Consider the following 13,912-nt stretch of genomic DNA (forward strand, 5'->3'; position numbering starts at 1 on the left):
CGTCACAGACAACCATCGTATAATGAAATAAAAAAAAAACTTCGATTAAATTCATATTAAAAAAGTTCAACATAATTTAAATATCTAATAAATATCTATGAGCTAACTTCAAATAAAATAAAAAGTTTCAATGAAATAAGTATTAAAAGCTTAGCATAACTTAACTATATCTGCTAGAAATCTATGAATCAATTTCAAATAAAAGCTTCAATGAAACTCATATTAAGAACCAAAAAAGACTGTGAAATATTCATTAGGAATTTATGAGTCAATTCGAAAGGTAAAACATAGAAAATAGAAGATGAAGACGAAAGAAGGAAAGAAGGAAGGAAGTAATCGGCAAAATACCCTAAGAAGGGGAGGAGAGAGTACAGCTCAGTATGTAAATGGAAGGCGAATACTTTGAATCTCGTGGTAAGATCGACCAATCAGGAAACGTTGGCGGGGGATGTGCCATAAATGTCGCGCGGAGGATCGCGAAAGCTTGCCGACAGGTCGGCGCCACTGTACCGACGTTCGGTATACTAGTCTACATTTTTGGCGGCAGCCGTCCAGTCTAAGGTCCGATCCCCGAACCGAACGGTCATCCGAACTACTTAGGTAAAAGCTTTCTTTCATCGATCATCCGTGAAAATTAAAATAAAAAGAAACAAAAAAAAAAAGAAAAAATTAAAAAAGAAAAAAAAGAAAAAAGTTTTGGCGTTTTGGCGTTTTCGAACAACAATTGCGAGTTCCATTCGAGTTAATAAAAATAATAATAATAATTAATAATAATAGGGATATACCCCTTTTATATCGAAAAGGGTGAATTAAAAAAGAGAAAAACGAATTGCAAAAAAAAAAAAGAAAGAAAATATAAAAAACGAAATTAGCACCACCGCGAGTGTACTCATTTCACTGAAGGCTTACTTGGAGTTGAAGAAATGCTGAAGAAGCCAACTGAGGAGAGAGAGAGAACATATTTCCCATCGAGATATTAAACCAAGGACAATTTTAACGGGAGCTGTACTTGACCGTTTGCCTGGCCCTACTTTTATTCTGCAAAGATTTTAGTAGGAAATCATACTTCCACTAATCCTCCATATTCATAACACCATTACCTCTCAGCCGTTGATCCATCGTCTTTCGTTTTTTTCATGTCATATTATTGTTTAATTATTTTTATAAATGTGTGTATCATGAAGCTTGAAATAAATGCTAACAGTTAATTAATCCTAATACGCTCTAATCACGTATGTGTAATATTTTTAATGATTAGGTGTTTTTAGAAGCAAACCAAAATTATATTGAATTTTGTGTATAATATGTTTATACAATGTGTTTATAAAGTTTTAGAGCACAGTAGCCTCGAATTTGTAACACCTAATTGTTGGAAAGACATTGACTAAGCATAACTCTAATAATATATCTAATAAAATACTTCAATATATAAATCATTGGCTATTAGTGGCCAGTCTATGGACGTCATTCGATGATAAACAAAACGTCGAAAGCATCGTGTTTCACTCTCCGAATGTTTACAAATTCCAATAGTCCAATACCGGAAACGATTTCCATTTATACCTAGATTGTAAATTAACCTGATCAGGTTCGCAAAAGATGAATAGTCATCCTGAAATGAAAATGTATCACTTACGTCACATAAAGATACACTTGTATCCGATAAAGATCATATATAATCGATTATAGTTATGATACTTTTTCTTCTACTACTTCTTCTAATAGATTGTTTATAATAATTGGCAAGGCTTTGTTTAACTTCTTACATAATGCAAGACTGCGTATTTATAACGTCGGACAAGAATAGAATTTAGGCGGACTGAGTGACGCCAAATCCAAGGCGTCTTTTATAGCCCCTTCTGTGTTTCTTCTACCAAAATGTAAAATCATTTTTAATTACATTACCAATCAATTTAATTATTTAATTATCCCATGTGAACTCGATCTACGCAAGAGAAAAAATTAAATTATTTTATAAGAAGCTAATCTCTTCTGTCGATTAGATTCATTCATAAAATTCCTGAAACGTTAGGCATCTAACATACTTCGCATAATCGTCGAGACTTTGTCAAATGTTATGCAAGTTGGCTAGAGTCTTCCTAGCCAAACATTTTGGGCCAAGAACTTTGGTAAGCTAGTATGTACAAGTAAGGTGTGTCGATTCAGCCTGACAATCGTTGGATTAGGCACGTGCTTACGACTTCGTACGAGAGATGCCAAAACTTTAGATTATGCGATTCCTTCAAACGTATCACGTTCCTTCCGTAAATGACGCAATGACGCATCAAACGGGAACGCAATATTTTCATATTTTCGGTACTTCAATACTAAAAAGTAAGACACATCAAAAGATATTTCAGTTTTCTAGGAGCTATGCCCTAGATGATTTGCTTTAGGTATATTTTTAGAAGTCATCTAAATTACATCTTTATTTTCCTAGAATATCGCCAAATAGGATGATGAATCTATACAAATATTTTGTGGATTAATGTTTTTCTACTTAAATTCTTTCCAATAGAACACTTGGTATATATTTATCTTCTTTCCGGCATGTTTAAAGCAGCCATTTTAAATTTCAATGACTTTAACTTAATTGAATATCTTGATGATTTCTTAAATATTATTTTGAAAAAAAAGTTCGCGAATTCTAAAATGATTAGAATAAAATTATAACAATACAGATGATTATCGATGAAATATTTAAACAAATCTCTTATTATTATTGAAATTAGCCAATAAGAATTCGTGAAAATCGGTCAAAGTCAGTCGAAGATACGTCGAGTATACTACTTACTCCTCCCCAGATTCTTACTTCCACCTGTTTTCAACTAAAAACGGACTGGGGCCCGGGCAGACTAAATATAACGACTACGACGAATGAATCCAGGACTCTTGCGTCACAACTCGTTGTTCGTAGGCGCGAGCTTTTCGCCATTGGATTACTAAAGATCGTTTCACACTTTTATTTTATCTCTATAAAAGAATTTAGTATAATGTGACATGGGAGAAAGAAAGAGAAAGATAGAGAAGTTTATCGATAATATGAAGAAAAAAATAACAATTCCTTCATATGTATAAAGGATTAGCGAAGGCTTAGAAACGTTTACCTTCACCTTCCTTGTTGGATTAGATTGATATTCAATTTATTATTAGGTTGTATCTTTTTAATTGTCTATCCTATTCAACATCTTTCAAAAAAATGCGACTGCCTGTTAGAACTTTACCAAGTAGTGCCACCTGTGCGATTATCCTATAACTATTTAAAACGACAACATTATAATGTAGGAAAAGTAGAAAACATTATTGATAATTATTATCGATAAAGTCACTAATTATTTTTTTTTAAATTACTAAATAATACACACACGTGCACACAAACACACACACACACACACACGTATATATATATATGAATACAAATTAAAGAATTAGAATTAATAGTTAACTGTTAAGCGCTATGGAAAAATGCAAAAAAGAAATATAATGTAAAAGTTACAGGAAATGATACGGTTATAAGTGAAATCAAAGATATCTAATAAGATCGAATTTTGAAAGGCTAAATTTTACTTTCCTCGTCATCGTCCATAATACTTTTTTCCACCTTAAAATACGCGCATATAGTTGAAAGCGTGCAAACGATCGAGGCCGAGTATGAAGCTAGTCTCGCTAAAATTAGCAAGAGAGGAACGTTGCGTCAACAAAAAGAAAAGACGATGCTACTGTTTGTGTCGCTTGCTTTGATTGGCCAATCCAAAGAACGCGACTGCCAATCGGAACGAGACTTATAAAAAAAGCAAACTAATAAATTTTGATTTATCGAGGCAAATGCAAATAAATATTTTTTGTTTATTTTATTTTTTTCTATTAATATAACTAATTAAAGTGAACAATGATTTATCAAAATTGTCTCTTTTGATATTTTATTTAATACAAATTTGCGCTTTGATCTGTCTCGATAAGTTTTTTAAAAAAATTTTCTTTATTTTCTTCGGAAAATCCCCGACACGCATTACATTAGTTTCAATTTAACTCGTGACAGAAATAAACAAGAGAAAAGAGGCAGAGTTTCGATTTAATAAACGAAAGAACGTGTCGATCGGATTACTATATCACCCGCACCTATAATGTCTAGAGAAAGGGAAGACATCTTTAGCGTGGCAAGGTTAAAGAAACATATGCTTCGGACTAGTGAAGGCGGATTTAAATTTAGCTTGTGCTTATGCAATATATATATATATATACATAGAGAGAGAGAGAGAGAGAGAGAGAGAGAGAGTTTAAATAAGAAAATTATGGAGGTTACGTAGGGCATTAAAAAATTCGGCCACCTCACAGACATTCCTAAGTTTTTCTCTTTTTTTTTTTTTCATCCATTTTGATATCATTTCTATTGGTAGAAAAACAATTTACATGATTATTGAAAAAAATTCCGCGAATGTAATGATATAAATAATTATACATTCTTAAATTAAATCCAAACTTTATACTTTTTTGTTTATATTAGCGAACGAGCGTGGTTAGCAACCGAATAAAGCGGCAAAATGGATGCGCGATTCAGGAGCAATCTCGACATGATCGGGCGCAACGAGCCAATCACGAGAAAAGCGAAATTCTGGCAAAGTTACGTTCGGGCTCTGAAAGGTAAAAAAAAAAGTCTATTAGCTAATCTAATTTTTTTCTTCTTTCGCATACTAATCCAAATATTTGATTTTCTTTTGTCTTATAATATATAGGTACCGACGATATCAGAGCTCCGGAACATACCCACAGACCACGCAGTATTTTCCGCACCGATTATCCCGAGTTGCATACCACCTCACCCACTTGGCCATTTGGAAAATCGATTTTTGAAAATCCTATTCATGCGGCTGATCGTATCAACACCCCTGGATACAGGTATGTATTGTATAATGTTAATAAAAACATTTCAGTTTTACCATATTGATTGAGTAAAAAGAATGTAGGTAACGTCTATAAACGTGTACATACTTTGTTGATAAAATCGATTTTCTACTTTATCGAGAATCGATAAAATAAAAAGAATGTAGAAAACGTCGGTAACTATGTATATACTTTATCGATAAAATCATTTCTCACTTTGCTTTATCGAAATAATACATATAGGGGGAAAAAAAAAATCACAAATATTTCATTAATTTTCTCAAAAATTTTCGCGAAAAAAGGAAAAGAAAAAAAAGCGATGTGGGTCGACATATTTCTGTTAAGGTATATGCCCGTTCACCGTGAGATCTACGGTTACACGCCAAGGCAAATCTACCCTCATCAGTACAAACCTGTAGAACGCTTCACCCCTGGTACGTACTAAAGAACTCTGAGAAAAAAGTCCAAAAAAAGAGAATGAACGACGTCTAAAAGAATTCGAAGCGCGAAATGAAATGATATATACATATATATATATATACATATATATATATATATATATGTATATATATATATATATATTTCTCTTATGTTGTATATATACACATAATCATTTATATTACGTATAAATGATGAACTCGAAAGAAGAGAATAACCAGCGATAAAAAAAGGAAACGCGATAGATAAATCAACTGCGAAGATTCGTTTTGAAACGATTATTCGACAGATTATATAATATATAAGAATGATCACAAAGAAATGTAATCGCGAATTCTCGATTACTTTTGGCTTTCTATGTTATACATTCTTCCATAATAATTAAAGAATCATTCAATTAGAAGCCAAAAGTATCGATAAGATTTAGAGAAATCTCGAAAAGATAGATGAATCATCATCGCATGCATAAGTCAACCCATCTCTCTCGACGTATCAACAATGCTTCGACATTTCAACATATTAAAAAAAAAAAAAAAAAAAAAAAAAAAAATTAAAACCAAAAAAAACACAAAAAAAAAACTCAATACGAACAAAAAAGAGCAACTACATCTATGTCTTTTGTTAATACTTCGTATTTCCACGTGAAAAAGAAATTAACTGTAAAAAAAACCGCATATTTATTAATAATCGTCTTTTACCACCACATATCTCGTATACCATACGTATAATTCACTAATTATCTTATTTGTACCTAAATATATAAAAAATAATATATAAATCTCGTACCATATATGTGTTACATATGTATGTGTTTAGAGTGTTGCATATGCATGAGTGTACACGACATAAAATCGTCGTCCTTTATGTGTATACACTTTGTAAAAAGTACATACATATATCAATTGTTTAAAGTATGAGTCTCGTTTGTCATCGCGACGATTCGTGTCCCTTCGTCATCCCACCGAAGATATGATGTATGAGGATCAAGATCGAGAAATAAAAAAGGGACTGTCACAAAAAAAATGAAAGAAAATTCAACAAAATCATATGTCAGTAGATCATCTTCCATCAGAACATCATCCATCTGTGTATTGTGCTATCGCTAAAAAGTAAGATAGAGAAAAAGATAGAGAGATAGATATATGCATATTTAAAGAGAGAGAAAGAGAGAGAGAGAGAGAGAGAGAGAGAGAAAGAGAGAAATAGAAAAAGTAAGAGAAAGAATAAGTTACAGAAAAGAAAGCATTCTCTCTGATTTTACTTTCTTTCCAGGATCTAGACCAAACAAGTGGCACTTACTGAATTGCATCAACGATTTGAGTGATCTTAGGCGTCAGCAAATCTCTCGAAAATGGGAGAGAAGGGCAGAAATAGCGATTATTTATCGAGCACAATGCCATCGTCATTGTATTAGAAATACACTCGCGAACAAATAACCACTACGTCATGATTTGTTAATTTATGTATTTATTTATTTATTATTTTTTGTTCGTTTTTTATTGTCTTCTGTACCATGTTTAGGCAATGCTCTAAGTAATGTTTCTATGTTTTATTCATCGAGAATAACTTACCGATAATTAATTAATTAATTAATTGATTGATTAGAAAAATAGAAAAGTTTTCTTTGGGAGAGAATTTTTCGAGATATATATTTTTTGTATGTTTATGTATATTCAAAGTAAATTGTTAACTATTGCAGCCGAGGTGGAAGTCTTCGCTTAAATGTCTTATGACGTGCGTCGTAATCTCTCTAGGATGTATAAACGATTAGTACGAGAGGAAGATACAAATAAAAAGAAAAAAAGAAAAGAAAAAAAAAAGAAAATAGAAATGAAGAAAAACAGATGGACGATGGACGCACGGAAATGAAAAAAAAAAAAAGCCAAAATCAAATCGAAGCTCGGAAACAAATGATTTTTCGAGCGAAGGGAATGCGATAGTCGCGAATCCAACAAAAAAGAAGAGATTTACACGATCTGCGGAGATATTTATTTAATTTAATAAATGAACAATCAATAGAAAAGCCATACTTGAAAAAGCTGGAAATTTCAGCTGAAAATATTATTATAATCGTTTGCTTCTCGTCCGATTCTTTCTTTTATTAGTGATTGACTATATTTGTTTTTTTAACCCTCTATAAATTCTTTTTATGTTTATATTTTAAAAACTAATTATTATATAATATATAACTCTCTTATATATAATATATTAAATATAACTTTTATGTGGTATAAAAATAGTTTTAAAAAAATAATATAAATTATACTTACTATATATATTTTATTTATATTAATTATATATATTTAGTATGAATAGAATTACCTTCTAGTAATACAGAGAAACTAAATGACGTCCATAAGCGTATAAATTTTTTATCGATAAAATCAATTTTTTACTTTATCGAGAATCGAGGTAGTAAAAAAAAATACAAAAAACAGTCGATAATTGTGTACATACTTTATTGGTAAAATAACTTTTCTATCTTTCGTATAAGTACTGAATATAATCTATATTAATTTTTTGATATAAATCAATAATAAAAATAGTACTATTATAGAGGGTTAATAGTTTTTCTTTTGTGTTCTTATTATATTTGTATCCTATTGTTATTAATTTTTAGATTGAATTGTACGACGAGAGAACATTCAAAACGCGTTTAGAAAAAAAGGAAAAAGAAAAAATGGAAATGTCAATTGCATATTCTCATTTAATACTTTGCTCTAATCGGTAACGATAATAATAATACATGCACGCGTATAAAACGGTTATGTTTACTAACAAACGGCAAATTAACGAACTTAATTAATTCATTGATCAACTGGAAGCAAAAATTTCTGTCTTTTTCAGGAAACGGCATGTACTTTCTTTCCATTTTACCTATTCTCTCGATGCCCCATTTATATATATAATCCAAGAATACCTAGTATGATCTCTTATTTTTTATTTTTGTTATATCTCCCCATAAAAAAAATTGTTGCAAAATAATTAACTACTGCTATCGGCGTCAATCATAATCGATAAGATAGATAAAAAAAATATTTTCATACACTTAAACACCTCACATTAACACTTACATGAATTATAATTCATTTTCAAACATTCTAAGCAGTCATGAGCAATAATATTATAATTATTATTTATAAATTATTACAAAATTGAGATTTAGATTCTATAAAAAATTACAAAAGATTGCTCATGTCTTACTACACTTGATTATTTTATAGTAACGTGCTATAAAATAAAAAAAGAAAGCCTAACGAAATAGATACAGATTACTGATTTTATTATAATAACGCTTAGACACATACTTTAAAAACGTACACGTAAAATACAAAAAATGATGCAATTATTTTTTTAAAAAGGAAAAAAAATATATGAACATTTCGTTCGACGCAACTCACTCACCCAAAATTTGAGATTTAAATTCGATAATCTTTTTTTTCACGAACGCAACGTAGCGAATGATTTTTGAAAAAACGTTATTTTTTTGGATACGTGACCATCGCCGCTTTTTTCTCGTCACCTCTCAATCAGAGGACGACGTTTTTTTGAAGCAGCTTTTTTCCACCAGGTTAGTATGCTTTTTTCACCTTACGTGACGTATTTTTAGCGAGAAACGCTCACACTTTTTACTCTGATCAAATCATTGATCAGAATTATAAAAAGCTAGTTTATAGGCACGGCTTATAAGATTTTTTTCTAACGCTACGTCAAAATTTAACTAAGCACGTTTATACAACACACTATTAACCCTTATATACTATTGGACTAAATAATAAATAATATATATCGAAATTTTTTAAGATTCTTTTTTGTGAGAAATTTTGATATTTCTCAGTATTTTCTTTTAACGGAAAATCTCTATAATTTATCATTTATTTATTAAACAATTTCTATTAGATTCGGTAAATTCGTATATCTCTATTCAAATTAGAAATACAATTAAAATCAGAATATATAATTAAAAAATGTTGACATTACTTATTGATAAGTTTCTAATAAATAAATTTCAAATTAGGTCGCGAGAAGGTGCCAAAAACTTTGTTGCTGCATGATTTTTCTTTTTAACTATTGTAGAACACCTTTTTGCAAATTGTTAGAATCACAGCTTTGTATAATTAACTTGATTAAGCGCATCGGCATGTTAAATTGCACGCAAAAGCCTACGATGCTTCATCGTTCGTAACTTTTTACCGATCGTGAGAGAAACGATTTTGGAAATGCATAAATAAATAAATAATAAAAAGGCATTAAAAAATATATTTTCAAAAGATCGGTATATGTATAAAAAAAAAAAAGAAAAAAGATATACGAAATATATCGTTGGAGTGAAAAAGAAGCGCCGAAACGCTTATTCGATAGTGTTAAACTTATTAAATTTATTGAAAAATTCTGTCCCCGTGTTTTTTATTTATGTAAAGATCATTTTCAATAATAAAAAAATAATAATAAATGTTTTACACTTAAAAGTAATACTTATATTCTTTCTCTCTCTGAAAATAGGACAAAATTTTTCGATAGATCTAATATTATAATACGTAATAAGAGAAAATAAAGCATCAAATATAAATGTTAATATTTAATAAAACAAAGTCACGCTAATGACTTTTCTTCATCGTTAAAACGAAAGAAGCATAAAAATTCTTTTCTACAATTTTGGCGTCAGTAGTTTTTAGTGTTGCTATGTGAGAATTGGTGTTTTCTTACTAGGAATGTTAATTCGGATTATATAGTTCTCAATGTAGGTCTATTAAAATATCAGGAAAAATATCTAATTCAGAAAATGAAAGATTAACGAATTAGATATTTTTGCGTATAATCGAAAGGAGTTCAAAATAATTCAATAATGTATATATATCCGATATATACTCCTTTTCACCGAAATAGACCTACTTAATAGATCAAATAAAGACAAGCAATTCGAAGATTAAAGAAAAAAAATAAAAAAAAGAATATTATAATTCACAGTTCTAATAATTTTATAGAAAAATTTCAAATTGTTTGTCATCAGACAAATCGATCGATCGTGTTTTAACACCTGGATAAACTTGTCCCTGAAGTAACATGACTATGAATAATATGAATTAAGATTGTCCAGCTGTTAACACAAAATAATAATTGCATTTGATATTCACATACACAAATATAAAAATCTCAATACACAGCGAAACCATTTGATGCCGAGAAAGCTTGGACTGATCATCTGAATCGTTTGGCTGACATCGACAGACTTTACCCGAGCAGGTCGCCATTGCTTGCTCGACACATAAGTCCACCTCTCAGCACGAAGAAACTCTTTGATATTCATGGTAATATATAACATAATTTTTCATAACGATCAAATTAAATCAATACAAAATATTATTTATTATACCTACGTATGATTTTATTTTTTTCCAGGTAACTTGTTAACCGATGATATCTTCCCAACCTACTCATCATTACTTCGCAGGAAACCTCTTTTCGATTTGCTCGAACCATCTCCAACAGCTCCGATCAGTGCCTTCACGAGAGATCCTTGGTGGTATCCTAGCTTTGCTCCTTATATTCCAAGCTATGCTCAATACAGTACTCCGTTTTACCTGAGGGACAGCTATCTTAGTCCAATTAAACGTAGCTTCTTATGGAGCCGACATCCTATCAGACCACTTGGTATGTTTATATTTTATATATCTTCATCGCCAACTTTACACATTTCTTTTTTCTTTTTCTTCCTTTCTTTCATTCTTTTTCTATCTTTTTCTATCTTTTTCTATTTTCTTTCTCTAATACACCTGCATTTTAATAGAAGACTCTTTTCTATATTTATTTTTGATCACAATTATAAGTGTTGCATATTTTGTATTCGAGGAATCGCATCATCGATGTTGACATCATTTTTGACACACATCGAACATAATCATTCTAAGAAGAAATAATGGTTTTTTTATAATATTCGTGTAAATTTTTTTTTTCGTAAGTATATATACCCCTGCTTCGTGTGGCAAGGTATTAAAAGAAATTAGATTGGTGTGTTAATCACATTTGAAGGATTTATATTCTACAACCAAACAATATATCTGTCATTTCAGGAGCATTATACTACTATTATTCGCAGCCAGTTCCAGTATATCACTTTACCAGCCCGTGGTACAATAAACATTAAGAACAAATAAGAAAAAAGAAAAGAAAAACAAAACAAAACAAATGTGAGCGATCAAACGAAAATGACCACAAAGTGTTTTAATCTATTACCATTTTATTCCCAAGTTTTGTCCGTGCGTGTTTTAATTAAACTGAAATTATTACTTTCAAAAAAAAAAAAAAAAGAAAACAAACAGGAAATCATTAATTATAATGACGATGATGACGATAAAATAATAGTTATACAAATCTAAACTTGCTAACTAAAATACATATAATAATAATTAAAATACACATATCAAACCGCTCTGATCACTCATGTCGATTAATAATCGAGATATATCGATTAATAAGTTAACAGAGTATTTTCATTCGATCATTATATTTATGTTCGTGAAATAATATCAACAATATGGAAGTGTTCGTAAGAGTCTGATTGTTTTTTATGTTATTATTACTCCTAACAGACACATTAAGAGGTCATATTTTTGTTTTATTTTCCTCATATATTTTTTCACATACAAATTTTCATTCGACTATATCCAACTAATTTTCTTTCATTTCATTCGGACTAAACATGGTTGTAAATTGCCTACAGGAAATTAATGTAATTTGAGTTCTTTTTTTAATCCTTAAAAGTTATTTTTAAAAATAATTATGTTCATTTTGTCATAAAAGTGAAATTTCGGTACGATATAAATACATATTTATTTTTGATTTTAAAAATTGATAAGATCTAAAAAATTTTAATTACGTTTTTTTTATTATTTGATTAATCTTATTTATCACCTAATATTTTGCGACAATTCTCAAATATTTTATTTCACATATATATACATATATATATATATATATATATATATATATATATATATATATATATATGTATATAAATATATATATATATATGTGTATATGTATATGTATATGTATATATACACACACGCGCACACACACACAAAAGCAAACAAAAATATATAAAAATAACTTCATTGATGTTCATTAGTACATCCAGAAAATTTTTAAGGATTAAAACAAGAATTAGAATAACATTCTTTTATGACATTCTATTTCTAAAAACTAAATACAAGTGTGATTTCTTAAGAAAAAAGATACAATAAAAAAGAAAAATAAGAAAAGGGAGAAGGGCCAACAAACAACCTTCACCAATCATCGCGAATTTCTACGTATCGCGATCTCAACGTTGTCTCACCCTCTTGTGTCTTTTGTTTCTATATATTTATTGTTTTTCTTATATATTTTATTTTCTTTTACTTTATTTTCTTTTACTTTTAATCATTTCTATTTCTAATAATATTTATTATATGTGCATACTCTTTTCTTTTAGCTCACGTCTACTGATAAACTCTCTACGTACAACATATATGTCGCCCCCGCATGGAACGCGTGAATCGAATCTCTCGACGATCGAAGAAAGAAAGTGACGTATGCAAAGTGAAAGTGAAAAGATTATGAAAATTAAAGGAAAAAACAAAAAAACAAAAAAACAAAAAAAACAAAAATAACAACAACAATATCAAGAAGGAAAAGGAAGTACGCTTACGTCTCTGGTATCCTAAAAAAGAAAAAGAAAAAAAAATAAATAAAATAACAGAAGATTCTGTATATCTCTCTTCTTAGCCAGTGAAAACAAAACAAACAAAAATATGATTAAAACTTGAAAGCATGAGAATTTTATTTATTTATTAATATTCTCTCGAAACGCGATTTACATACATACATTGTATTCCACGTTCGTGCTGTCCGAGAATAAAATAACAATAAACACTGCCAGAAACTTATTGGAAAAATTCAAGCAGAAAAAAACTTTTGTCTAAACATACGTCTAAATTAAAAATGACCCTTTATAAAATTAGGTGAATAAAATGTTACAGAGAGAAGATGTGTACAACAATATGCACGTTTATTATTTGAAAGTTTTACATCTTCAGGATGTTTTATATTACTCATAGGGCTATATCTCTATCGAGATTCGATCGATGGTTATCTCTCTCTCTCTCTCTCTCTCTCTCTCTTTTCATTATTTATTTATTTACTTATTTATCTCTTCATTAATCCAATTTTTTACAAATACTCTTAATTTATCCTCTTTCTGTTCTTTCTTATCCTTCTCCTTACACTACAAAAAATGATTCCATCGACGAATCACGATTGGCTTAACCATTTACAAATATAATATATATTTTATATATATATATATATATATATATATATATATATATATATATATATACATATACATATATATGAATCTGGGACGAAAAATCCATATCGAGGGGAATCACAACCACTCCATTGTTAATCATTCATCAAAAAAGAGAGAGAAAGGGGGAAGACCAAAGGTCTTGTTTCTTTTTTCAACCAATCAACGACAACAACTACGACAACAAATGGGTTTTTTTTTTTCTTTTTTTTTTTTTTTTTTTTTTTTTTTTTTTTGGATAAAAGC

General features: G+C 29.5%; 1 protein-coding gene across 3 annotated transcripts; it reads left to right on the plus strand.

Moving 5' to 3' along the window:
• The first annotated feature begins 442 nt into the window (after window positions 1-442).
• Window positions 443-13,357, plus strand: LOC124428696. Of its 3 annotated transcripts, none has more exons than XM_046973059.1 (8): window positions 443-600; window positions 4,505-4,641; window positions 4,734-4,896; window positions 5,227-5,315; window positions 10,485-10,628; window positions 10,720-10,971; window positions 11,391-11,507; window positions 12,791-13,357. In XM_046973059.1, the coding sequence occupies exons 2-7, from the start codon at window positions 4,542-4,544 to the stop codon at window positions 11,462-11,464; spliced, it is 822 nt and encodes a 273-aa protein (XP_046829015.1). In that variant the 5' UTR covers window positions 443-600; window positions 4,505-4,541; the 3' UTR covers window positions 11,465-11,507; window positions 12,791-13,357. The 3 variants fall into 3 exon arrangements, with proteins under 3 accessions (XP_046829015.1, XP_046829018.1, XP_046829017.1); XM_046973061.1 differs by lacking the exon at window positions 443-600 and adding an exon at window positions 822-1,052; XM_046973062.1 differs by lacking the exon at window positions 11,391-11,507.
• Window positions 13,358-13,912: the final 555 nt, after the last annotated feature.

This window comes from Vespa crabro, chromosome 13 (assembly GCF_910589235.1).
Source record: "Vespa crabro chromosome 13, iyVesCrab1.2, whole genome shotgun sequence".
In the NCBI taxonomy this organism is placed as follows: domain Eukaryota; kingdom Metazoa; phylum Arthropoda; class Insecta; order Hymenoptera; family Vespidae; genus Vespa; species Vespa crabro.